At 43.9% G+C, this 26,945-nt stretch overlaps 1 protein-coding gene across 16 annotated transcripts in view; it reads right to left on the bottom strand.

The window, feature by feature from the left end:
- Nup210l (nucleoporin 210-like) overlaps positions 1–26,945 on the bottom strand; it is a 111,145-nt gene that overhangs the window by 35,842 nt on the left and 48,358 nt on the right. For 14 of the 16 annotated variants that reach the window (XR_375598.4, XR_375599.3, XM_006502293.3 and 11 more), the window contains 10 exons: positions 25,062–25,207; positions 21,620–21,841; positions 16,307–16,480; positions 8,384–8,576; positions 6,928–7,016; positions 6,216–6,320; positions 5,650–5,751; positions 4,133–4,261; positions 1,853–1,980; positions 340–472 (listed from right to left, as the gene is read on the bottom strand). Coding sequence is in view for 14 of the 16 variants with exons in the window: in XM_006502293.3 (XP_006502356.1) it covers positions 340–472; positions 1,853–1,980; positions 4,133–4,261; positions 5,650–5,751; positions 6,216–6,320; positions 6,928–7,016; positions 8,384–8,576; positions 16,307–16,480; positions 21,620–21,841; positions 25,062–25,207 (1,421 nt within the window). In the remaining 2 variants the exon portion in view is untranslated. Of the gene's footprint in view, positions 1–339; positions 473–1,852; positions 1,981–3,818; positions 4,032–4,132; positions 4,262–5,649; positions 5,752–6,215; positions 6,321–6,927; positions 7,017–8,383; positions 8,577–16,306; positions 16,481–21,619; positions 21,842–25,061; positions 25,208–26,945 lie in introns of those variants that run through there. The other 2 variants (XM_006502303.3, XM_006502304.3) reach the window with 2 other exon arrangements.

Raw genomic sequence — 26,945 nt, 5'->3', positions numbered from 1 at the left:
GTGTGCTTTCTAAACTTTCTACAAGAACTATGTCCCATGTGTTTATTAATCTTGGAGGGAAGAAAATAGTTAATTATACACAGGAAATTCCCCAGCAAAAGATATTAATGTATAGCCTGGCAGTGGTGGCGCAGGCCTTTAATCCCAGCACTCAGGAGGCAGAGGCAGGTAGATTTCTGAGTTCGAGGCCAGCCTGGTCTACAGCATGAGTTACAGGACAGCCAGGGCTACACAGAGAAACCCTGTCCCAAAAAACAAAAACAAAAACACCAAAAAAACCAAAAACAAAACCAGGGAAGGCCAATGCTGTGACGTGAGGACATGAGGGACTTTACCCACCTCGATATGCCGAGGCGCTGATGTGAATTTCTTCCCCATTCTGTCTGTGGCAATGGCTACAAGTGTGGTTTGTCCAACAGTGACAGCACGGAGCATGTAGTTTTCAGAGTACTCATCCTGATCTTCCATTAATCTGCAAAGATCCATGTGGTACCAGTGAGAAAGATCTGGCAGTTGTCTGTCTGTTTCAGACAGCATCCCTCTATGCAGATCTGGCTGTCATGGAACTTACAGAGATCTGCCTTCCTCTGCCTCCTGGTGCTGGGATTAAAGGATTAATTAAAAATGCCACTAAGCCCTGCTGAGGTCAGGTTTTGAGAAGGATCAGTAATTCATCTTTCTAAGATGCTTAATGTATTTTAATTCTTGCTAAATGAACCTTCCAGAAAATGAATCTCCAGAGTCAAGACTAATTTCCTGCGATGACAACAAATTCCTGGGGAGCAGAACCTTTCTTCCAGGCAGAAAGGATTAAGTGTGATAAGAACAGCGACAGCATTGCGAGGACCAAATTCCCGAGCAGACAGAATCTCATAGAATCCAGGATGGCCTTGAACTCACACTCCTGTCTCCACCTCCCAAGGCTGGGATGGCAGGTGTAAGCCACTGTGCTCAGGGGATTCTTTTTTGTTTTTTTTTTAAGATTTATTTATTTATTTTATTTATATGAGTACACTGTTGCTCTCTTCAGACACGCCAGAAGAGGGCATCAGATCCCATTACAGAGAGTTGTGAGCCACCATGTGGTTGCTGAGAATTGAACTCAGGTCCTCTGAAGAGCAGCCAGTGCTTTTAACTGCTGAGCCATCTCTCCAGCCCCCTCAGGGAATTCTTGTATGCCTTCTTTTTTGAAGGAGACTATCAAGAAAGTTTGTTAGCAATTTTTGAAGGCCTTCCAGGTTAAGGCACTCCCAGAATATAACATCCAAGGAGAGTTTTAGAAAACAAAAACAGAAATGGCATATTTTAGTGCTTAAACTAAATGACATATTTTAGTGATTTAGGGATTTGAATGTTTTAATTTTAATATTTAATTTTATGCTTTTATTTTTCGTATTTGGTTTACATGCATGTCTGTGCATCACTTGTGTGTCTGGCCAGAAGAGGGTGTTGGATCTTCTGGAACTGGAGCTATAGACTGTAACAGGCTGTACACCGCCAAGCAAGTGCTGGAAATCAAACCCAGATCCTCTGGAAGAGCAGCCAGTGCTCTAACCACTGAGCAATCTCTCCAGCCCCATTATTTTAACTTTTGAGGGAGCCCTGTATAACTCAGTCTGGCCTTAAAATTGTGATATTTGAGTCTCAGCCTCCTGAGTGCTGGGGTTACGGGTGTGCACCACAGCACCCAGCCTAAATGAATACTTCCCAGGGACACTGACAGAGAACAGAGTATGTTCAAAGAAAACTACAGAAAGGACAGAAAACAATCTGACTAAACTAAGGGAAGCCGAGAGGCCACGAGGAGGGAGACTCTCATCGTAGGAGAGAAGAGGTACTGAGTGGCACTCACCTCAGGGTGACGATGGCAGATGCCAGCTGCAGCCTGACTTCCATGTTTCTGAAGTACTTGTTCCGGAAAGGGTGTTTGGACGAGCCAAGAACCCTCACAACCACTAACACGGTTTTACCGATCTCAACCTAGTAGTTGAAAAAAGCCAGCAAGTGACAGGTATCCGTTAAGTAAGGATGGCTACATTTTGAGGGGCAGACATTTCTGTGCATGCTGGATGTTCCTGGTATGCCTCTGGTCAACTTACCCCGAAGCTGTGTGTACTATGTCGTCCCCATCTTTCCCTCCCTCTTCATGGATTCCTTCACTCCTTTCTTTTTAATTACTTGAATTTACTTGAATGTATGTATGTATTTACTTGAATGTATGTGCACACCTGTATGCACCGTAGTGCCAGGGAGATGAGAGGACAATTTGCAGGAGTTATTCTCTTCTTTCACCTGTGAGTCTAGGTAACCTCAGGCTTGGCAGTAGGTACCCTTACCAGTGAGCCACCTAGCCATCCATCTCCTAGCCATCCATCTCTGCCTGTGTCTCCTCTTCTTCTGTGGCCCAGGCTGGCCTGAATCTCATTTAGAACAGGATGGTTTTGAACTCACAGAGATTTGCTTGACTCTACCACCTGCATTCAGGGATCTCTCTCTCTCTCTCTCTCTCTCTCTCTCTCCCTCTCTCTCTCTCTCTCTCTCATTAAGTCAGTGTCTAACCCTGTAGCCTAGGCTGGTCTGGATCTCACTGTGTGCCCCATGTTAGCTTCAAACTTATGGCAATCTTAGCCTCCTGAGTTCTGAGATTGTAGGAGTTAGCCTCTAGCCTTTTGGATTTTGTTGTTGCTTTGATAGGGTTTTGTATTCTAAAATAGCCTTGAACTCACTATTCAGTGGATGTCCTCACCTCCCGGGATTATAAACTTGCACCATTACACCTGGTGTATTGGTATGGAGAGTGAACCCAGGGCTTTATGCAGTCCAGGCAAGGACTCTATGGACTGACCTATATCCCCAGTCTTTTCTAGGATTTTACATTTTTATTTATTAGCCAGATAGTAGGGTACGTCATTAATCCCAAAATTTGGGAGATAGAGTCAGATAGATCTCTATGAATTCGAGGTCAGCCTGGTTTAAAGAGTGAGTTCTAGGATAGTCAGGCATACACATTAGAAATCCTATTTTGAATCCCCCATATGTATAGTTATAGGTATAGGTATAGGTATAGGTATAGGTATAGGTATAGGTATAGGTATAGGTATGCATGTGTGTGTATGTGTGTGTGTGTATATATATATATATATATATATATATATATATATATATAGAGAGAGAGAGAGAGAGAGAGAGAGAGAAAGAGAGAGAGAGAGAGAGAGAGAGGACAGTTTCTCTGTGTAGCCTTGGTTATCCTGGAACTCACTTGGTAGACCGGGCTGGCCTTAAGCTCAGAGATCTTCCTGCCTCTGTCTCCCCAGTGTGGGATGTGCTATCACCACCCAGCTTTTTTTGTTTTCTTGAGAAATGGCTTCTCTATGTAGCTCTGGCTGTACTGGAACTCCCTATGTAGATCAGACTGGCCTTGAACTTACAAAGATCTGCCTGATTCTGCTTCTGTTGTGATTAAAGGCATGTACCACCATGACATGTTCTTTCTTGGATATTTTAAAATTAATTTTTTGTTAGCATTGCACTAGGCTTATATTTTCCTCACAACTCCCTTTTAGTTTTTGAACCAAGGTCTTCCAATGTAGCCTAGAGTGACCACAATGTCTTGATCTTTTTGATTCAGATACACATCACCATGCCTGGTTTAAGTGTGTTTTTAACATTTTGCTTATCAGTCCTGAATTAAGGCTGAAGCTTAGCAATTGGAAGAATTGCGGAGAAACCGAAACAGTATGGGTTGCACATAGTGAGTTCTAGGCTAGCCTGGGCTATAGGTGAGATTCCCTCTCAGCAAACAATAAATCAACTCAGCCTCCTAAAAAGTACCCATTTTATTTATCTTAATTTTCACTATGTTTAACATTGGAATGGTGTTTTCTGTTTCATTTGATTTGTTTTTATGGAGAAGATGACAGTTGATTGCAGAAGAGGACACGCTCTTGAGGGACAATGGCCAAAAGGACCAGAGAACGGTGATCTTTAAGGGCTGGCATTTTATTAGTCTAAGGTCTTGGCGGGAACTGTAGCTGAGAAGAGACTGCGTTAAGACACTGTAAGGGCAATGAGTTAAGCTTGTCATTTCTGACAGGAAACAACTCTCTGGCTTCATCAGAAAAACAACTCTCACCTTATCGATCAGATCCAGCTCGAGCTCCTGTATGTCTGACACCCTGATCTGGGCCACCGCTGGACCCAAGTAGGCCAGGCACAGGTCATACACTTCCAGGGTTAGAAATCCAGGATGTGCTGGAACTAACTAGAAGGAAGAAGGTGGTGCTTAGTCGAGGCAAAACCACACATGGAAACAGAGGTTAAGGAAATGGAAATTCAGTAGCATCTAACATATCTACGTTATCAGCAGAGAACAGATTTCATGGATAAAAATCAAATGCATATGTGCTGTTGGTTTGAATAAGCATGGCCTCCACAGACTCACGTGCTGTGTTTGAATGCTTGGCCCATAGGGAATATCACTATTAGGAGGTTTGGCCTTATTGGAGTAGGTGTGATCTTGTTGGAAGAAGTATGTCACTGTAGGGGTGGGCTTTGAGGTTTCCTATGTGCAAGCTAAGCCCAGAGTGGTACACTGTTTCCTTTTACCTGCCAATCAAGATTTAAAGATCTTAGCCACCTCTACAGCACCACATCGGCCTGTGTGCTGCCATGCTTTCAGGCCATGATGATGATGAACTAAACCTCTAACTGTAAGCCAGTCCCAGTGAAATGCTGTCCTTTATAAGAGTTGCTGTGGTCAGCTGGGCATGGTGGTGCTATCTATTGTAATGCTAAGTGAGAACCCCCAAGACCTGTTGTCCCAGAAACATGAGAGAGTCTGCACATACACCTTGGCCCCAAGTTATTTCTGACTGGTAAATAAAGACGAAAACTGCTAATAGCTGGGCAGAAGAGACATAGGTGGGGTTTAGATTTCCTAGGCTTGGGGCTCAAAGAGAGAGAATGAGGAAGAAGAAGGTTCAGGAGCAGGAGGAGGAGAAGCAGCCATGAAGAAGACATTAAGAGTCAAGAAAACACTGCCTTGAGGGTTGACCAATTGGAGTTAAGAGCAGCCTAGATAATATAGTAATAACTCGGGGATATAAAGGTTGTGTGTGTCTTTTATTCAGGAAGGGTAAAAGGCAAGGTAGAAACCCCAGGTCAGGACTAAATAATTTCTACAACAGGCTGTTTGAGACCTTGTCTTAAAAAACTAGGATCAGAAAGTCAGTCAAGATGTAAGGGTGTTTGTTGCCATGGCTGACGGCCTGAGAGACAGATCCCTACAAATTGTCAACACACACACACACACACACACACACACACACACACACACATACACACAAATGTGATAAAAAGTTAAAAAACAAAACAATACAACAAGAACAAATGAAACAAGCTGTGCGTAGTAGCGCACACCTTTAATACCAACACTCAGGAGGCAGAGGCAGGTGGATTTCTGAGTTCGAGGCCAGCCTGGTCTACAGAGTGAGTTCCAGGACAGCCAGGGCTATACAGAGAAACCCTGTCTCAAAAAACAAAACAACAACAACAAAAACAAAAACAAAAACAAAAAAAAAGAACAAAAGAAACAAAACAAGAGAAGTGCTTTGCCCCAAGACCATCATTCTAGAAGCTTCACTGACTCACCTGGACTGAGCTTTCTGCTTCCCTGTAAGTGATGGTGACGATATCTTGCTCACTGCTGTTGATCAGAAAGTAGCCAGATCCTTCCACAAGGTTAAATATTTCCTATAGAAAAATCAGACAAACAATGTTCTAATCTTTTCACTTCATAGACTAAAGGAGATGACTTCTAGTTAAAACAAGACCAGTGGGCAGACAGAGGACAAAGTGGGACTGCCACAGAGGACAAAGTGGGACTGCCACAGAGGACACAGTGTGAAGGACACTGCAGTTTATCTTTCCTGTCACCTCTGTGTGTTTCAGTTTCTTTTTAAGATTTATTTAGTTATATGTGTTGTCTGCATGATAGAAGAGGGCATTGGATCTCATGAGACTAAAGTTATAGACAGTTGTGAGCAGCCATGTGGGTTCTGGGACTTGAACTCAGTACTTCTAGAAGAGTGTCCAGTGCTCTTAACTGCTGAGCCACCTCTCCAGCAGGGATGTGTATTTGATTTTCAACAGCAGGTGAAGCATCCTGAGGCCTTGTCATAGTAGTGTCTGTCTTCTGTTGGGCTTGTGTGCCTCACCTTCACATCAGGGTGGTTGTAGATGGTGGCATTCTCAGGCTGGACCGTGACGTCTTCCACCAGGATCAGTTCTACCCCCGCAGATCTTGGCGAGTTGGAAATTCCCTGGCCAGAAAGTGAGCACAGCAGAGAACAGTTGAGAACTAATGACTTAGAGAGGAACTCTTTTTTTCCATTAATTGATTTATTCACTTTACATTCTGATTGCAATCCCCCCCTCCAGTCCTCCCTCACAGTCTCTCTCCTGTGTCCTCCTTCCCTCTCATCTGAGGAGAGGGAGACCCCGCCTGGGTACCAACCCACTGTGGAACATCAAGTCACTGCAGGATGAGCATCCTCCCCCACTGAGGCCAGACAAGGAGGCCCAATTAGAAACTTGAACTAATTTCCATTTCTTCCCTTTCCTTCTTCCCCTTCTTTCCTTTCTTCTTTAATTTTATTAGCTCCTAAATGAGAATTTCGTTCAACATATTTTGATTATATTCCCCACCGCCTCCCATTCTCAGTTCACTCCAACTCTGTGTCCTCTCTCCCCTCTGCAAGCCCCTGTCTCACACACACACACACACACACACACACACACACACACACACACACACACACTCATTCACTTTTGAGATGAGATCTCACTAACTAGCCCAGGCTGGAATTGCAGGCAAGTGCTGCCATGCCAGGCCCCAGTCTGTACTCCTCAATCATAATTTCCACTCACTTTTGGGCTTTTCTTCCCTGAATAACCAGCAAAATTGACTCCAATGAGCACAGTCCCCTTCATCTGATGCACCTTAAGGATCTGATGGCCTAGAGCAGGAAAACACAGTAAAAATGTGTGTGTGTGTGTGTGTGTGTGTGTGTGTGTGTACCCGCTGCAAACAGACTCCAGAACACTAATGTTTGTCTCAGGTTTTTCCAAATGACATTTTATTGGGGAAAAATGCTGAAATGGGAGAAATACACACAGAAAATAGAACATTGGGTTTGTACTGAACCTGGACTATAGGACTTCAAGCCAAAAAGCAACCTCTTAGGTCCTTGTGAGATTAGGCCAGGCAAAACCTAAAATTCTTTCTTCCTGTAATGGCCTATAAATCCAAAAATGGGCTGAAAGCAAATATATGGGGACATTTTTGTGTATAAAATTTCAATTTATACATAACAATAACAGTCTTTTGGGCCTTTTCTTTTTTTTTATAATTTATATTTATTTCATGTGCATTGGTGTTTTCCCTACATGTCTGTCTGTGTGAAGTTATCGGCAGCCCTGGAACTAGAGTTAGAGGCAGCTGTGCAGTGCCATGTGGGTGTTGGGAATTGAACCAGGGTCCTCTGGAAGAGTAGCCAGTGCTCTTAACCAGTGAGCCATCTCTCCAGCCTGCTGGAGCCTTTTCTCAGCTTCACTTATCTTTATTTATATACAAGGCAATCGGTCACTCAAAAATTTAAAATGGAGCATTATTTATTATTTTTAATGTAAAATGTGTGCCATGTGGTAGGGTGGTGGGCTTTGGTCTGTTGCTATGTGCTCTGATGCTAAATTCTGTACCCAAGGTCTAGATCTATGAAGAGAGCACGGGGCAAGCGAGATCCTGTCATGTTTAATGAAGGAAGTTACTGGACGTTGTGGGGATATTCGAGGTGAGTGCTGTACCACTGAGCTATGCTCACAGCTCTCTCAGATTAACTTTGTATTCCACTTCATAGCTTTGTAATTTTGGTCAGGGTCTTAGGCAGTTTACGCTTATCTTTTGAATTCACTATGGAAGCTGAAAGATGGCCATGACTCCGGTTTTGACCTCCTGGCTGCTGGGATGGTTGGTTGGTATTTCTGTCACGCCCTGTTTATGAGGTGCTGAGGACCAAACCCAGGTTTTTGTACATGTTAAGCAATCAGGCTCCCATCGACCCCCTCTTCTTTTTCTCTCCTTTTCTACCAGCCCCCTCTTGATTTCTTGGCACTGGGGATAGAACACAAGATCCCACATAAGCTAGAAACAGGCTCTATCACTGAACCACATTGCCAATCTTACCTCTGTGTTGTTCTATAAAAACGCATAAATATCAGAGATGAAGGCAACATGAATAAAGTTTAGAATGAGACAGTTGCTCTTAAGGAAGCAATGTGAACCATTTAGTAACGCCCTGTGGCATTTGCAAGCTGTTTACAGTACCGTGCAGCCGGGTCTGCCCACTGCCATCGTCTCTGGCTACCATCTCCACTGACTTAGAATCTTCAAAATGAGCTAGTGTCTCGTTGGAAGACTTCCATTCTAGCATCAGTGAGCTGAAATTATCAAACTTCCTCCCGTGTTGATCAAATACTGCCAGTTCTAGGACTGAGTCCCTTAAGCTGGACACAGGAATCTGCAGGATAATAAAAGGGCATAAAAACTAGGGGTCATCAGGTCAGCCCAGTGGGTAAGGGCCCTTGCCACAAAATCCTGGAATGGATTCAATCACTGGAACACACATGAAGGTGGAAGGAGAGAACCAACTTACAAAGTTGTCCTCTGACTGCCACACACAAACCATGGTAACCATTTGTACACACAAACACACACACACACAAACACACACACCACATGAATGCACACAATAACTTATTTCTAAAGAATTCAGTAGCGGGCTGGTGAGATGGCTCAGTGGGTAAGAGCACCCGATTGCTCTTCCAAAGGTCCAGAGTTCAAATCCCAGCAACCACATGGTGGCTCACAACCATCCATAACAAGATCTGACTCCCTCTTCTGGTGTGTCTGAAGACAGCTACAGTGTACTTACATATAATAAATAAATAAATCTTAAAAAAAAAAACTCGTTGCTTTAAAAAAAAAAATAAAAAGAATTCAGTAGCTTAGGGCTGACGAGCTATCTTTGGAGAGAGGATTTATGTTTCCTCTCCTCTTCCCACCTTGATAGTTTTTAGACGTTGCCTGGCCAGCAGCTGTTAGCACGTGGTGTTATGTGTTTGCAGCTGTTAGCATGTGGTGTTATATGTTTGCAGCTGTTAGCATGTGGTGTTATATGTTTGCATCTGTTAGCATGTGGTGTTATATGTTTGCATCTGTTAGTATGTGGTGTTAAGAGTTTTTTCTTCCTCTTCTCTTTATTCCTCACTTTCAGGGGGTTGGGGACAGGTTTTTATTTATTGCATTTTGTTTCTGAATGATGTAGCTATCATGACACTTTAATCCCCCCAAAATATTCCTAAGAGAGAGAACACTTTTTTATGGAAACAAACAAAATAATAATATTATACTTTTATTATATTATATTTTATTTATTATATTATATTTTTTTAGTTTTATTTTTGGCTTTGTGCATGTGTGTGTGTGTCCATGTGCACGCCTATCCACATGTGTGCAGCTTACTCACTGAGATTAGAAACTGTGGTGGTTTGAATAGGTTTGGACCCCACAGACTCATGTGTTTGAATGCTTGACCCATAGGGAGTGGCACTATTAGGAGGTGTGGCCTTGCAGGAGGAATTGCATCACTGTGGAGGCACGCTTTTAGGTCTCACACAGTCAAGCTCTGCCTGATGTGGCACACAGTCTCCTTCTGTTGCTTGTAGATCAAGATATAGAACTCTCAGCTCCTTTTCCAGCAGCATGTCTGCCTACATACTTCCATGCTTCCCACCATGGTGATAATGGACTAAACCTCTGAAACTGTAAGCCAGCCCCAATTAAGCATTTTCCTTTATAAGAGTTGCCTTGGTCATGATGTCTCTTCAAAACGAAGAAACCCTAAGTAAGACAGGAGTAGTCATCAACTGGCCGTATTTGATCAACTCCAGAACTGGAGTTACAAGTGGCTATATGCTGCCTGATATGGGTGCAGGAACTGAACTAAGGTCCTTTGAATGAGTAGCAAGAACTCTTAATCACTTACCCATCTCTCCCATACCTCATGCTTAAGAATGTTGACATTTGTCCTGAAGAGATAGTGCAGTGGGTTTTAGAGTGCTTGTGCTGCAAGCAAAGGACCTACGTTCAAATCTCCCAAACCCGTATAAACCCTGGTACAGTATATGTCTGCAACTCTAGCACCTTTTCAGTGAGATGGGAGATGGAAACAGGCAAATCCCTGAAGCTACAAGGCAGATAGTTAGCAGATGTAATGTTGAAGAAGAGAAGACCATGATTCAAACATGATGGAAGACAAAGGCTGACCCCTATGGTGGCTCTCTGACCTCCACTGTGTGTCACAGCCCAAGCACACCTACATGTGTGCACACACACAAAGATGAAAAGGAAGAGCATCCCCGGCAGTGGTGGTACACATCTTTAATCCCAGAACTTGGAAGGCAGAGGTAGGAGGATTTCTGAGTTCAAGGCCAGCCTGGTCTACAGAGTGAGTTCCAGGACAGAGAAACCCTGCCTCGAAAAACAACAACAACAACAAAAGAAAAAAGAAAAAAAGAAAAGAAAAAAAAAAGAAAGAAAGAAAGAAAAAGAAAAAGAAAAAAAGAAAAAAGAAAAACAAAAGGAAGAGCATCAATAATATTACTGTAGTGTCATTAAATACAGAGTCAACACTTCAGTTCTGAAAATATTCCTCTAAATATCTTTTACATCTTTTAGGGGTTTTGTTGATTTATTTAAAAAAAAGATTTCATGTTTATTTATGTGTATTCATGTACACCTAAGTGTGTATGTGTGTGTGTGTGTGTGTGTGTGTGTGTGAGAGAGAGAGAGAGAGAGAGAGAGAGAGAGACCCATGTGTGTGCAGGTGCCCAGAGAGGCTAGAAGAGGGAATCCCCAGGAGCTGGGGTTACAGGAGTAAGCCTCCTAACATGAGTGCTGGGAATTAGATGCAGGTCTTTGGAAGAGCAGCAGGTGTTCTTAGTTGCTGAGCCACCTTTCTAGTCTTGATTTTTAAAAATATCTATCTATCTATCTATCTATCTATCTATCTATCTATCTATCTATCTATCTATCTATCTATCCATCTATCTACCTATCTACCTATTTTCGGTTTTTCAAGACAAGGATTCTCTGTGTAACCCTGTGCTTTTCAAACTCAGAGACTCACCTGCCTCTGTCTCCCCAGTGCTTGGATTAAAGGCATACACCACCTGTGACCCAGTTGTTTGTTTTTGTTTTTTTGAGACAGGGTTTGTAGTGTTTTGAATAGGTTTGGTCCAATAGACTCATGTGTTTGAATGCTTGGCCCACAGGGAGTGACACTATTAAAAGGTGTGATCTTGTTAAAATAGGTGTGGCCTTGTTGGAGGAAGTCTGTTGCTGTGGGGTGGGCTTGGGGGCCTATGCTCAAGCTCCACCCAGTGTAGAAGAGACCCTCTTGCTGGCTGCCTGAGGAAGCCAGTCTCCTGTTGCTGCCTTTGGATCAAGATGTAGAACTCTTGGCTCTTCCAGCACTAAGTCTGCCTGGATGCTGCCATGTTTCCCACTATGATGATAATGGACTGAACCTCTGGAACTGTAAGTGAGACCCAATTAAATGTTTTCCTTTATAAAAGTTGCCTTGGTCATAGTGTCTCTTCATGGCAAAGAAACCCAAACTAAGACAGGGTTTGTCTATTTAACAGTCCTGGCTGTCCTGGAACTCGCTTTGTAGATTAGGTTGGCCTTGAACTCACAGAGATCCACCTGCCTCTGACTACTGAGTCCTGGGATTAAAGATGTACAACATCATGCCCAATTGTATATAGTCCTTGCTGATTTTCCTACCTCTACGTCCCAAATTCTGGGTGTGAACCACCATTTCTAGCTTTATATCTGTTTTAATTTTGATCACAAAGTTAATTAAGATGCATATTTTATTTAGTTGCTTTATGTCTTTAGATTTCCTTAATCTAGAAAGTACATTCCTGGAAGCTAGGGGTGTAACTCAGTTAATAGAATGTTTGTTGAAAATGCATAAGACATGACTTTGATGCCTAGAACAGCATAATAAAAAATGAAGGCAAGAGGATCAAGAAGTTCAGGCACACAGATGGTGCACAAACATTCAGGCAGGAAAACACCTGTACAAAGAAAAAAATTCTGGCCCCAAAAAGGCCAAAGAGGATATTGGATCTCCAAGAACTGGAGTTATAGATGGTTGGGTGGGTGAGGACCAAACCTGGGTCCTCTGGAAAAGCAGTCAATGCTCCTAATCACTGAGCCAGTTTTTCTACCTCCTTTTCCTCCTCCTCCATTTTTGGGTGGTGGTGGCAGGGTTTTGAGACAGGTTATTTTTTTGTTTTTTTGTTTTTTGTTTTTTGTTTTTTCCGAGACAGTGTTTCTTTGTAGACCAGGCAGACCTTGAACTCAGAAATCCACCTGCCTCTGCCTCCCAAGTGCTGGGATTAAAGGCGTGACCCTCCCCCACCCCCCAGACAGGGTTTTTCTATATAGCTTTAGCTCTCCTGGGTCTTGCTCTGTAGACCAGGCTGGCCTCAAACTCAGAGATTTGTATCTGCCTCCCTAGTGCTGGGATTCAAGTCACCACCACCTGGATTATAAAATTTAGGTCTGTTTTCCTTTTCTTTATAGACAAGGTTTCTCTGTGTAGCTTTGATTGTTTTGGAACTCATTCTGTAGATCAGGCTGGCCTTGAGCTTCTGTAGATCTGCCTGCCTCTTCTTCTCCAGTGTTAGGATTAAAGGCAAGCACCAACATTGCCCCAATTCTCTTCCTTCTTGAGTTGTCTAGAACAAAAGGATTCTTAGTGTAACAGCTAGCTGGTCTAGCCTTATGCTGGGGCACTGTCTTGAATACTTCTAAAAGTTTTGAGACAAGTCACAGACTGCAGCTAATTGCCATGGCTTCTAAATGTACAGTTCCAAGTAAAGTATTCCCCTGCCCCCACTTCTCTCCATATGTATCTATCTCTCCCTTTTCCCCATCTTCTCTCCCTGTTGCAGGATATTTGATCACATTGTGAACCCTGAGATTGTGTTATTTACTGAAGAAAAAAAAAACTGGTTCTAGTTGTGGTCTGGTAAGCCTTTAGCACACACTTTAACCCCAAACAATGAAGATAAAGTTAGTTTGTAGAAGGAAGCACCAATGTTTGAAAGTGATGTCTAATTTAGTGCCAGACAAAGTCTCAGAGGCTGAAAACATTCTAGACTTAGATTAGATTGTACAGAGGCTAGAAGCTTCCAGGACTAGGTCTAGGTTATCAGACTAAGGCAGTAAGCCTTCCATGATAACAATTACTATAATTGCTATAGAAGAATAAAAAATACTTTTACATTTTCCTCTTGTTCTCTCCCTCTCCCTCTCTTGTGTGTGTGTGTGCAAGAATGCATGCCGTGGCATGCATGTGGTGTCAGAGGACAGCTTGCAGGAGTTGGTTCTCTCCATCAACCATGTGGTTCCTGTTGATGAAATTCAGGTTGTCAGACTTGGAGACCAAGTGCTAGGCCTCTTGCTAGCACTTTGGTGTTTTATTTATATTTTGACATACTCTCATTTAGCCAGGCTGGCCTTGAACTTCTAGGTGTCCTGCCCTCTCTGGTTTCAGCCAAGGCTGTTTGAAGCAGTTTACACCAGACTTTTTGCAATTGCAAACCTCAGTGAAGCACTTCCACTTGGGCCAGAAGGAGCAAGCACCCCTCCAGTGGGGGGCTGCTACACCTGCACTAAGGAACAAGGCCTTGACTGATCCAAACCTCAGTGGTGGGCCTGGGGCTGGAAGCATAGCCATGACTGGTCAAACAAACAGTGGGTTGGTCTGAAAACCCTTTCCTAGGCTATCTTATGTAGCCTGTGAGTTTGAGGCCAGCCCGGTCTACAGAGCTAGTTCTAGGATAGCTAGAGATAAATAATGAGACTCTACCTCAAAAACCAACCAAACAAACAAACCCTCTAAACTGGGTCAGGGAAATCTTGCATAAGCTGATGACTTAGCCAAGCAAGTTTATTAGGAAGTACAGCATCAGAGCTGGAGAGATGGCTCAGCAGTTAAGAGCACTGACTGCTCTCCCAGAGGTTCAGTCCCCAGCACCCACATGGCAGCTCACAACTGCCTGTAACTCCAATTCCAGGGAATCTGGCACTCTCATATTGACATGATACAGGTGAAACACCAATGCACATAAAATAAAAATAAATATTTTTTTTAAAAAAAGCTCAGCATCATATATACTCTTCGCTGGGCGGGAAGAACAGCCAAGGTCAGCAGAGAGCCGAGTCAGGTAATGGTGGCAAAGAACACAGCTGCCTTAGGACTGATAACCACAGTTGAGGGGGAAGAGCGCCAAGTGTCCGGTGACTAGACACTTCAGCCTTGACTCTTTGAGGCACTGGCCCCAGCTCTGGACTGGCCTTGCCAAGTCTACTCATGGCAGGAACACAGAACTAAAGCTCCCTTTGTCCTTTTATCAGGGCCTCTGATCAAACGTTGGGTTGGTCTGTCACTTGGTTCCCAGTCAGTAGAACTGTTTGGGAAAGATTAGGAGATGTGGCCTTGTTGGAGAAGGTGTGTCACTGGGAGTTGGGATTGGCTTTGAAATTTCCATCCCTAGTGTCCCCACTCTGCCTCCTGCTGGCAGATCAAGATGGAAGCTCTCATCTCTTCCTGCTGCTAGGCCCTTTTATGACATCAGAATCTTTTCTCATTTACTTGGTGAGCTGTTCTCTGACCATTTGTTGTTGTCTGAAAGCTCCCTCACAGACTTGCCCAAAGATTTGTCTCCTCTGAGATTCTATATCCTTTAAGTTGGCTATCACTGTCGGCTATTACCGATCACTCTCACCAATCTCTGAGAGGGTTCATTTACATTGCCTGGATAGAAAACCATGGATAGGCAGGAATCTTTGTCAAATGCTGGTCTCTAGAGCTTTCAATGTCTTTGGACATTGTCTGTGTCTGACAGATGCACGTGGAAGTGTGGTAAGGAGCAGCTTATGTTGGTGGTGGGTGTAAGGACACTTAGTCCCGGGGCTGGCTAGCTTTCATGTCAACTTGACACAAGCTAGAGTTGTTTGGGAGGAGGGACTCTCACTGGAGAAAATGCCTGCATTAAAGCATATAGGATACGGTAACATAGACAATATGAAAGGTGGCAGGAGGGGGCATTAGTGCACATCTGTAATCCCAACACTCAGGAGGCTGAGGTAGGAGGATTGCAAGTTTGAGGCCAGCCTGGTTCTCTTAGAGACGGATTACCGGATTACCTCTGTGTCACCATGCCTGGCTTTGTTTACCACCAGTCTTAAGTAACAGCCATAATTCTCTAGTATAAACATTTATGTCACTAAATGTCCACAACTGTAACTTAGTTACTCACCCCCCCCCAGCCTCCCCAGAGTGAGTAACAAACACGACAGTGCCTCTCACTTTGACAGAAGCTGTGTTTCAGATCCCTTATCCCAAAAGCATTTGAGACTATTGGGAAGTCCTGCTGCTAAGGTGAAAGTCTGACATTACAGGAGCCCTGAGTTCTGTATAAAATGGCAGACTCCATTGGTTAGCAAGGCTTCCTCTTCTCAATGTGGGGAATCCCCCACTTCACACCCTATACCTGTGAAATGTCAAGTAGCCTTGGTTAGACTACAGGTTCAGCTTCCTTTCTCCCAATAAAGATAAGAACCTGTTAGGCTAGCACCTGAAATACTTGGAATGCTTCCCCATGTTGATGTGGTATCTCAGTACCTTATCCTTCGGTCAGTGACCTTGCCTACCCTGACGTAAATGTTTACTATACTAGAGAATTGTGGCTGCAGACAGTTAACCTCTCTCAGAATAGCCTCTAAGTTGTTTTACTAACGTCTCCCCATCAAGTCTAAGGTTAGCATTATAACTAAGTGGAAATAATTACTTCTCCTGCAAATGTACCATGAAGACTGGAGGCAAACAGTAAACAGAAAAGGATATTTCTGCTCCCTTCCCTAAAGCTATATAACTCTTGTTTTACCCCATGTAAAGTTGATCTGTCTCCCGGAAGCTGGTCTCAGTGTGTTATTACCATTCATACTCACGGGGCTTCTGAATCACCCCTCCCCAGCCCACCCCCCATCCACACACCCCTGTTGCCCTGCTCCATCTGCCCTTGTGGATCGATATCAGCAGAGATCCCCGGGTCCCTGGTCATATGAAACAATAGTGTCGTGTGTATTAGGCACACAGTCTGTACTTACCAGTTGCTTGTTGTACTGCGGCAAAGGACATGGCTGGGTGCCAGAGGGCGCCTTGTACATTGGTGTCACCAACATACTGGCAGGATGGGCACAGATGAAACGCACCTGCACCTTTTCCACAGAGGGACTAGGGTTTAGGACTCCTGGGTGGTTCCCGATCCGAAAAGTGAGAACCTTTAAGGAAACATCAGCGAGTTATTTGTGTGTAGACCCTTGATGGGAGTCAAGCTGAACTAAATGTGTCAGAGTTATTCTAACTCCAAAGGAGCCCTTCTGGATATGATAATCAGGAAAATCTTTTAAAGGGTTCCCCCAATGCACACTGAATGATCTAATTTAAAAAAAATGGTAGAAGGCAATCAAGGAAGATATTGTTGGCCTTTACACAGATAGAAATCTAGAAGAACTGCTGTACACAGACACACACACACACACACAGGCCTAGGAATACAGCTCAGTGATAGACTAGCTAACTCAAGGCATTGAAGTCAATCCTCAGGAAAAGAATAAACGCAAAAGGAGTCCTGGTACACCTGTAGGTCAGCACTACAAAGCGGAGGCAGGGGGATCTAGAGACCAAGCTTATTCGCAGCTGCATAGCTAGTTTGAAGCCAGCATGGATTGATTACATGAGACCATGTCACAAAATAAAATCAAAACATACTATGGAAATTATAAGACAAATCGAACTTTAAATATCTAACTTTGTCTGGCAGTGACAGCTCACTCCTTTAATCCCAGCACTTGGGAGGCAGAGGCAGGCAGATTTCTGAGTTCGAGGCCAGCCTGGTCTACAGAGTGAGTTCCAGGACATCCAGGGCTACACAGAGAAACCCTGTCTCAAAACAAAACAAAACAAAACAAAACAAAACAAAACAAAACAAAACAAAATAAAAACATGCTAGCCATTGTGGCACACACCTTTAACTCCACAGCTTGAGAGGGAGAAGCAGGTGGATCTCTGTGAGTTTGAGGTCAGCCTAGTCTACATAGTAAGTTCTAGGATATCCAGGGCTACATAGAGAGAGTATTCAGCCTGCATGCATATATGTGAGCCAAGTACCTCCGGTCACTTGAGATTAGAAAAGGACACTGGCTCTCTCCAGGCTTCTCCGAACACTACTGCATGAGTTACTCACAAAGGCTCACACGTGTGCACAGAAATTACATGAAACCACAAAGCTAACAGAAAAGACTGGCAGCAGGGCTGGCAAGATGGTTCAGTGGGTAAGGGAACTCAATGGCACACCTGACAGCCCACACGGTTCTCTGATCTTCAGACTCACAGTGGGTCAGACACACACACACACAAGTCAATAAATGAGTAAGTAGATAAATAAATAAGCCAATTAATGTGATTGAAAGTACCAAAAACATTATCCACTCCATCTTAGGTTCTGAACACTACTAGTGACTTTTATGTGGTTACAGTAGAGTTATTTCCTTGTTTGAAGCATGAAAGTAAAAGTCTGTGATTTCAGAATGTGCTGAAGAAATGAAAAAGAGCAGACACTCATTCCTCTATTCTTTGAAGCTTTGTTGCTGTTGCTGTTGTTGTTGTTTGAGACAGGGTCTCGCCGGGCGTGGTGGCACACGCCTTTAATCCCAGCACTTGGGAGGCAGAGGCAGGTGGATTTCTGAGTTTGAGGCCAGCTTGGTCTACAAAGTGAGTTCCAGGACAGCCAGGGCTATACAGAGAAACCCTGTCTCGAAAAACCAGAGAGAGAGAGAGAGAGAGAGAGAGAGAGAGAGAGAGAGAGAGAGAGAGAGAGAGAGAGAGAGAGACTCTACGTATAGCCTTGCCTGTCCTGGAAATGATGCTGTAGACCAGGCTGGCCTTGAACTCAAAGATCTGCCTGCCTTTACTTCCCTGTTGATGAGATTACAGGCATGTGCCACCACCAGCTTCTTGGGTTTTTGGAAATGATTTATTATTTTTGTTGTTAAGTTTTTTTTTTAATTGTGTGGGTGGAGTGGGTACAAGTGTTCATAGAGGATATAGGTGAGGATCCTCTAGAGAAATCAAACCCAGGTACTCTGAGAGAACAGTAGGCTCTCTTTGCCTACTGACTCTCCAGTCCTTAAGACTTTTGTGCTTATGTGTGTATCTGTGCGTGTCACACGTGTGCAGGTACCCACAGAGACCAGAAGATGGATGATCCCTTGAAACTGCAGTTACAGGCAATTGTGAACCACCTCAACTCAGGGACTGTGGTAGCTTATATAGTCAAAATTCCACAAAATTCCCCAAGGTCCTACACCTCTATAGCAGGAACGTTTGGGCAAGTAAAGTTACTAAGGGAGGAAGAGTCACTCTTCCTCAGAGGATTTGGCTGATGGTAGGTTTTTCATACCCTAGTGAGTAGCCACACACCCATGGGCACCACTGGTTGGACCCACTGGGTAATTAACAGTACTCCATGCAGAGGCCATCGGAGAGCAGGAGGCAGCCTCCTCCATCTTGCCCTGCTCTACACCTTTGAGAGTCTCCCTCAGAATCTAGAGCCCTGCAGGTTGGAGTGAAAGGCGTGTTTGTTTGTTTTTCCCAGTAAGCTAGAAGTCCCAGCAATCATGCATTCTGGGTCTACTCAGTGTTGGGGTTATAGGTGTGCGTGGGACCTCAGCTGTCTTATTACGTGGGTGCTGGAATCAGAACTCTGGCGTTCATAATTTCAGAGATATCGCTCTTAGTTCCCGAGCCATCTTAAATCTTGAAGCTTATTTTTATTAGAAAAGCTTTAGCAGACATATGAGTGAACGGAAAGGCTTTTGTTAGTGAGGTGCAGGGGGCTCTGCACATGGCTGGCAGGAGTGTGAGATGGCTCTGATGCTGCAGCGAGGCGTAGCAGTTCCTCCAACACATTAACAGAATTAATGCAGGACTCAGCAATTCCACTCCCGCTCCTCCCGCTCCTCCCCTGAGACAGGGTTTCTCTGTGAGTCCCTGGCTGTCCTGAAACTCACTCTGTAGACCAGGCTGGTCTCAAACTCAGAGATCTGCCCACCTCTGCCTCCTGGGTGCTGGGAGTAAAAGGGTGCCATTGCCACCTGGCTGCAAATACACTTCCTGATAATTGGGGGAAAAGGTCTTAAGGTATATTCTGTTAAACTTTCCTTCCTTCCTTCCTTCCTTCCTTCCTTCCTTCCTTCCTTCATTCCTTCCTTCCTTCCTTCCTCCCTCCCTTCCTCCCTCCCTCCCTCCCTTCCTTCCTTTCTTTGAAACAAAGTCGTCTTTTTCTAGATTCCAGGCTGGGCTCAAATTCATGGCAATCCTCCTGACTCAGCCTCCCAGGTCCTGAGATACTGAGACAAGCCAGCACACCTGGTTTGAGATGTTTTTATAACCATATTTACAGCAGCTCTTCTTAATACCTAAAACATGGGAACAACCAAAGTGTTCATCAGTGAATGAATGCATGAACACACACACACACACTGGAATATTATGAAGCCTTAAGAAGGAAGGAAGCCATGCAGGATGAAACATCCTTGTCATTCTAGCACATTCCTTCTAGGATCAGGAATTCAGGGTGAGTCTTGGCTAAAAGCCAGCCTGACCTACGGAGCTCCTGTCTAAATAAATAGTTTTTTAAGGTTGGAAATTCTACATGGATGAAACTTGACAGCATTGTGCTAAAATACTCCAACCATAAAAGATAGCATGCTGAGAGTACTCCAAGTCACAGAGACAGACAGAAGGACGGTGGGTGCCAGGGCTAAGATAAGACAGCTGTGGGGAAGTGTTTTTTAAACGGGTCTGGAGTTTCACTTCTGTAAGGTGAGAGGATGTGTTTTGTGTAACTGCTCCCCCTGGACTGAAGCATTAGTTCTGGGTTCTGTCCCTGTGGCAATGACAAAACCCCTGCTTAACAAGTTAAGGAAGAAAGGGCTTACTTGGCTCACAGTCCATTATCACAGGGACTTAGGGTGGCAGAAAGGATGTGGGTGCACCATGAGCAAAGCATCGAACCCATGCGTGCATGCTAGCGATCTGCTTGCTCACTCCTCCCTTTTCATTGAGTCTAAGCCCTTGTCTCAGCTCTATTTAAAAAAAAAATCCCTCTGGGTGGTGGTGCCACACACATTTAATCCAAGCACACAGGAGTCAGAGGCAGATAAATAGATCTCTGTGAGTTCCAGGCCAGCCTGGTCTACAGAGCTAGTTCTAGGACAGCCAGGGCTACACAGAGAAACCCTGCCTCACAAACAAACAAAATCCCTCTCCCTTGCTGGCATGTCTACAGCACCCTAATGTCAACAATTCTTCATTGAGACTTCCCTCCTATATAATTCTATGTTGACTCAAGTCTGTAAATGAAAGTAATCATCACAGGGGCTGGAGTCATGGCTGAGAAGTTAAAAGTGCACATTGTTTTTGTAGAAAACATGAGTTCAGTTCCCAAAACATATGCCAGGTGGCTCACAAGCACCTGTAATTCCAGCTTCAGGGGATCTGAAATTGCCAGCTTCCACTAGGGACCTGTACCCACATTCCCTCACATCCACACCACTAACCACTGTACCTTTCACAAGACAAAATGAACTCAATGGCAGGTACCAGGCTTGGGGCTGGAGAGACAGCTCAGTGGACATAGCATTTACTGTGTAAATATGGGGGACTGAAGTGTAGAAACTACTTAAGTTAAAAAGGTATGGCAGGGGGCTGGCGAGATGGCTCAGTGGTTAAGAGCGCTGACTGCTCTTCCGAAGGTCCCGAGTTCAAATCCCAGCAACCACATGGTGGCTCACAACCATCTGTAACAAAATCTAATGCCCTCTTCTGGCGTATCTGAGGACAGCTACAGTGTACTCACATAAAATAAATAAATAAATCTTTAAAAAAAAAAAAAAAAAAAAAGGGTATGGCAGCCTTCTGTAAACCCAGGACCAGAAACAGGGTCTCAGGCTCAAGCTGGCTGGCCAGGCCAGCTGGGATTGGCAAGCTGCAGCGTCAGTGAGAGCCCTTGCTCAGTAAATAAGGTAGGCGGTGATTGAGGAATTGACCCCCATGTCAATTTTGGGCTGAACAGGCACCTTCACATGTGTGCCCACACATGTGTGAAAGAAAACACACTTACAGCCAGGCATGGTGGTGCATGCCTTTAATCCCAGCACTTGGGAGTTAGAGGCAGGTGGATTTCTGAGTTCAAGGCCAGCCTGGTCTACAAAGTGAGTTCCAGGACAGCCAGGGCTATACAGAGAAACCCTGTCTCGAAAAAACCAGAACCAAAACCAAACCAAACCAACAACAAAAACAAAGAATATTACAGGTTGCAGCGTCATACTAATGACAGAGAAAGGCTGTTTTCTTACCTGTTCCCCTAATTCCAGGCACAGCACGCGGTAGACGTACTGGTTCTGCTTCCTCTTAGCTGGCAGCCGGACTTCTGCTACTCTAATGGCCTCTGCCTTCTCCATGCTCAGCTCCAAAAAAAATCGGGACGGCTCCAAGATCCAAGGATGAGGGCCCCCTTCAAATACCATTTCCTTCACGGACTGCCATGTCACCAAAGCCACGTCCACAGGGTTTAGAGCCTAAAATGAATTAATCCCTATATAGTTAGGAAGTATTTTATTTTATTTATCTGTGTAGACAGTAGGTCTCCTGCCTCCACCCAACCTGTGCCTGGATTACCAATGTGTCCTACCATGCCTTTAAATAATAGTATCTTTTGAAATGGAAATATAATGACATATTTCCCCCTCCTTTTTCTCCATGCAAACCCTCCTATGTATCCCCCCTTGCTCTCTTTCAAATTTGTGACCTCTTTTTCCCTGATTGTTGTTCCACAAAGAGTTTTTTAATTATAATTTTTTTGAGACAGAGTCTCTTCTTTATTGTAATTATTGTTCTGAGACTATAATCTTTTGGGTTTATTTTTATTGTTTGTTTATTATTTTGAAAACATGTTCTTATTATGTAGAAAATAACTTAGTTTCCCTAGACCTTTCTATGTAGACCAAGCTGACCTCAAACTCATAGAGACCTACCTGCCTCAGCTTTCTCCGTGCTGGGATTAAATGCATGTGCCATCATACCTGGCTGAGATTATAAAACAATCACATCATTTTCTCTCTTCCCTTTCTTCCCTCCAAAACCTCTCATAAACACTCTCTCTTGTTCTCTCTCAAATTCTTCCTCTTTGTTGTTGATGTTAGTCATAGTGGTGGTGGAGGATGTGTGTGTGTACAAATATATATTCCTAAATACACAAGTACAGCCCATTATACAGTCTGTATAATGTTACTTGTATGTATGTTTTCAGAACTGAACATTTGGTATTGGATAACTGCTGGATAGCTCTATGTCAATTTGACATAAACTTAGGTCATTTGAGAGAAAACATAAATTAAGAAAATGCCTCCAGCTCTGCAGTACTAGCACACACCTTTAATCCAAGGACTTGGGAGGCAGAAGCAGATGGATCTCTGTGAGTTAAAGGCCAGCCTGGTCTACAAGACAGCCAGGGCTACAAAGAGAAACCCCATTTCAAACAAGGAAGAAAAAAAGAAAGTAAGAAAGAAAGGAAAAAGACACATAGACAGGCAGGCAGGCAGGCAGGCAGGCAGGCAGGCAGGCAGGCAGGGAGGGAGGGAGGGAGGGAGGAAGGAAGGAAGGAAGGAAGGAAGGAAGGAAGGAAGGAAGGAAGGAAGAGAAAAAGAAAGTAAGAAAGAAAGAAAAAATAAAGACAGACAGACGGATGGACAGACAAAGGGATGGAAGGAAGGAAAATTCCTCCATCAAGTTGGGCTGTAGCAGGCCTGTAGGGCATTTTCGTAATTAGTGATTGGTGTGAGAGTCTAGCCCACTGTGGGTAGGGCCATCACTGAGCTGGAGGTCCTGGTCTATTAGAAAACAGGCTGAGCAAGCCAGTAAGCAACATTCCTCTATGGCTGTGCACCAGCTCCTGCCTCCAGGTGCCTGCCCTGTTTGGGTTCTGTCCTAACTCCCTTCAATGATAAACAATGACATGGAAGTGTAAGCCAAATAAACTCTTGCCTCCCCAACTTGCTTTGGTCATGGTGTTTCATCGCAGCAGCAGTAGCCCTAAGACAATAACCAACTGGTGTGTTCTTGCCTGGAGAAGAATAGTCTCCTGCTCTTAGTTGCCTGTAGTTCTTTCTCTAGGGTTAGGGCTTTGTGAGCATTCTGCCTTCCATTTTAGCATATATACTGATGCCCTTCCTTGTTCAAGGTCCCGTTTAGGCAGCTGTGTTGGTTGAGACTTCATGGGTGTGGCCATACTGGTTTTATATGCAGCTGGGAATGAACTCTGGGCTTTGTGAATGCTCAGCAATAACCTACCAGCTCTGCTAGTTCCCAGCTTCCTTTCCCAGAAATTTATATTAATTCTTTGCCTTGCTTCTCTCATTAGTGCCAACCTTGTCTTTATTCTTAGAGGCAATAGGTCAGGATTTGCCAGTATTAATAGCAAGAATGTGGAAATATGATTTTTAATTTTTAAAGATTTATTTATTTATGTATATGAGTACACTGTAGCTGTAAAGACAGTTATGAGCCACCGTGTGGTTGCTGGGATTTGAACTCAGGACCTTCGGAAGAGCAGTCAATGCTCTTAACCGCTGAGCCATCTCACCAGCCCCCGATTTTTAATTTTTTAAATTTCTTATTTTTATGTGCACCGGTGCCTTGCCTGCATGCATGTCTGTGTACTACATGCATGCCTGTTCTCTGGTGCCTATGGAAGACACAGAAGGGGCTGTCAGATCCCCTGGTACTAGAGTTACAGATAGTTCTAAGGCACCATTTGGGTGCTGGGAACTGAACCCAGGTTCTCTTCAAGAGCAACAAGTGCTGTCAGCTGCTGAGCTATCTCTCCAGCCCCTTGATTTTTATTTTTGATGAAATTAAGCAAAGTAGATAGGCTGTCCCTGCTTTATTTTGGACCACTTGTTGTAATATTTATGGACCAATCCTTATGGCTCCAAATAATGGCTTATGTTAAAGAAAATATATAAATTCATGGTGTAAACATGGCTGGCTCCTCTTCTACAGGACAATAAGTTGCTAAGTAATAGTTTTCTTCAACAGGGACTGTTAGTACTCTGTGAGATTGGTATTTACATTATATATATGTGTATATATATATATATATATATATATATATATATATACACATATATAATTATATGTGTATCATTATATATAATTATATATTAAATATAATATTATATATTATGTATATGCAGAAATTCAGATATTACCTACCATAAAGTCTTAAGTACTTAGTTTCCCACATCAGTATTAAAGAAGAAAGGTAAGTTTCTAAAATTTGCTAATGCAGGATAAAGACATTGCTCACGTCAGGTGGGGGTGTGCTTCAGTTGGAGGGAGGGGTTATTTGCATATTGTTTGGTTGGTGAGAGCTTGCCTAGCATTCTTGAGTCCCTGTGTTCCATCCCAACAGGCATGGGTGGAGAGCATGCCTGCATAAGTACTCCTGTAGGTCCTCTGATCCTCCCATACTTGTGAGGTAGAGATCAGAGGATCAGAATTCAAGGTCAACCTTGGACACGAGTCTAATTGAAAGCCAGCCTGGGCTACATGAGTCTGTCTCAAAACCAAACCAAACCAACCACTCCAAAAGCTCCCACTACTGAGGCTTCACGAATGAGAGCTGAGATTAGACAACACTGAGTGAGTAGCGAGGTCACAGATTCTGCCTGCCAGTTCCAAGGAGATGGCATAGATGGCAAGCATCCAAGGCTCCCCAGGCCTTCCAGGATGGCTCACCTTTAGAGGTTCGTAAGCAGCAAATGTGGCGCTGCTCCACGCGTGCTCTTCATGCCCAGTCACACTGACGGTCACCAGAGTGTGGCCCGGAGACGTGGCTGCTATGTGGACACTAGAACAGTGCATCGCTCCAGGCTTCTGAATACCTTTCAATCAAAAGACATGACTTCAAGCAGGCATGGGGACACCGGTTACACTTTCTTGGGAGGTGGCTGCAGAAGAATCAGGAGTTCACAGCCAGCCTCAGCTACAATCAACTTTAAGGCAAGCCTGGGCAACAGGAAACCCTGTCCCAGCAATACACACATCTCCACCATAACTAAAGTAGAATAATAAAGAGTCTGGTTTTTGTTTTGTTTTGTTGATTTTTTGAGACAGGGTTTCTCTGTGTAGCCCTGGCTATCCTGGAACTCACTCTGTAGACCAGGCTGGCCTCAAACTCAGAAATTTGCCTGCCTCTGCTGGGATTAAAGGCGTGTGCCACCATGCCCAGCTGTTTTTGTTTTTTTTTTTTAAGAAATTAGGAGCCAGGCATGGTGATGCACACCTTTAATCCCAGCACTCAGGAGACAGAGGCAGGCAGATTTCTGAGTTCAAGGCCAGCCTGGTCTGCAGAGTGAGTTCCAGGACAGCCAGGGCTATACAGAAAAACAACAACCAAAACAAAACAAAAGGATTTTTAAAAGAAATTAGGATATAGAAACAATAATTTTAACACATTAAAAGTATAACTTGGGGCTGAAGAAAGGGCTCAGCAGTTACAAGCTCTGACTGATCCTCCAGAGGACCCAAGCTCAGTCCCCAGTACCCACAAGTGCACTTGCAACCCTTCTAACCACAGCTCCAGAGGACCCAAGAAGATCCACCGCTCCCCCAACATGGGTGTCTGGACAATGCAGAATTTGATATCAAGATTAGCAATGCCGACTCAAAGATAGCTGAGATTGTCTAGAACTGTAAAGCCAACTAATGTGTGCCTAACAAGAAGAACCCCAGTAACAGGTTCAGAGGCACAAAGTCCAGAGTCTACTGAGAGACAGGCTTCATAGAGGTTAAACCAGAAACTTTTAGATATAAATATTTACCGATGTTTATAGATACCTTTTCTGGTTAGACTGAGGCTTTCCCCACCAAACATATAACTACATCCATGATGACAAAGAAACTCTTAGAGGATATACTGCCAAGGTATGGACTTCCTCAGATGATAGAGCCAGACAATAGGTCAGCTTTTGTGTCCCAGGTAAGTCAGAGACTAACCAATATTCTGGAGATTAATTAAAACCTTTGTTGTGCTTATAGATCCCAAAGTTCAGGACAGGTAGAAAGAATAAATGAAATCCTAAAAGAGACCTTAACTAAATTGACCTAAGAGACTCAGAATGACTGAGTAACTCTCCCCTTCGTTCTCTACTGGGTATGAAACTCCCCTTTCCAGCTGGGACTCACCCCTTTTAAAGTCACATTCAGGATACCACCTCCCAGTGTTCTTAACAAACAGGGAGAAGTCATCACTGAGTTCGAAGAACACCAACTGCTGGACCACCTCAAGGTGTCCAATGGGCTCATAAACATGTTTGGCCTAAACTCCATGCTCTCTATAAAACAGGCCCCCTTCCGGAACAGGTGGCCCAGAGATGGGGTCCTAATAAACAGACACCACCATGAGTCATTAGAATCTCATTGAAAAGGTTCCTATGTTATCATCCTGACCACACCTACTGCCTTAAAGGTTGACAGAATTGCAGTGTGGATCCACCATATACACTCGAATCACAGACCCATTTGTAGTTGAGGATGCCCCAGACCAGTGGAAACAAGAGAAATAGAAGAAACCAGACACCCTTCCAACCCTCTCACTCTCAAGTTACAACGATCCTGATG

This window comes from Mus musculus, chromosome 3 (genome assembly GCF_000001635.26).
Source record: "Mus musculus strain C57BL/6J chromosome 3, GRCm38.p6 C57BL/6J".
NCBI lineage: Eukaryota > Metazoa > Chordata > Mammalia > Rodentia > Muridae > Mus > Mus musculus.
Note: the sequence above shows the minus strand (reverse complement) of the source record. Positions and strands in the feature narration are given on the sequence as shown.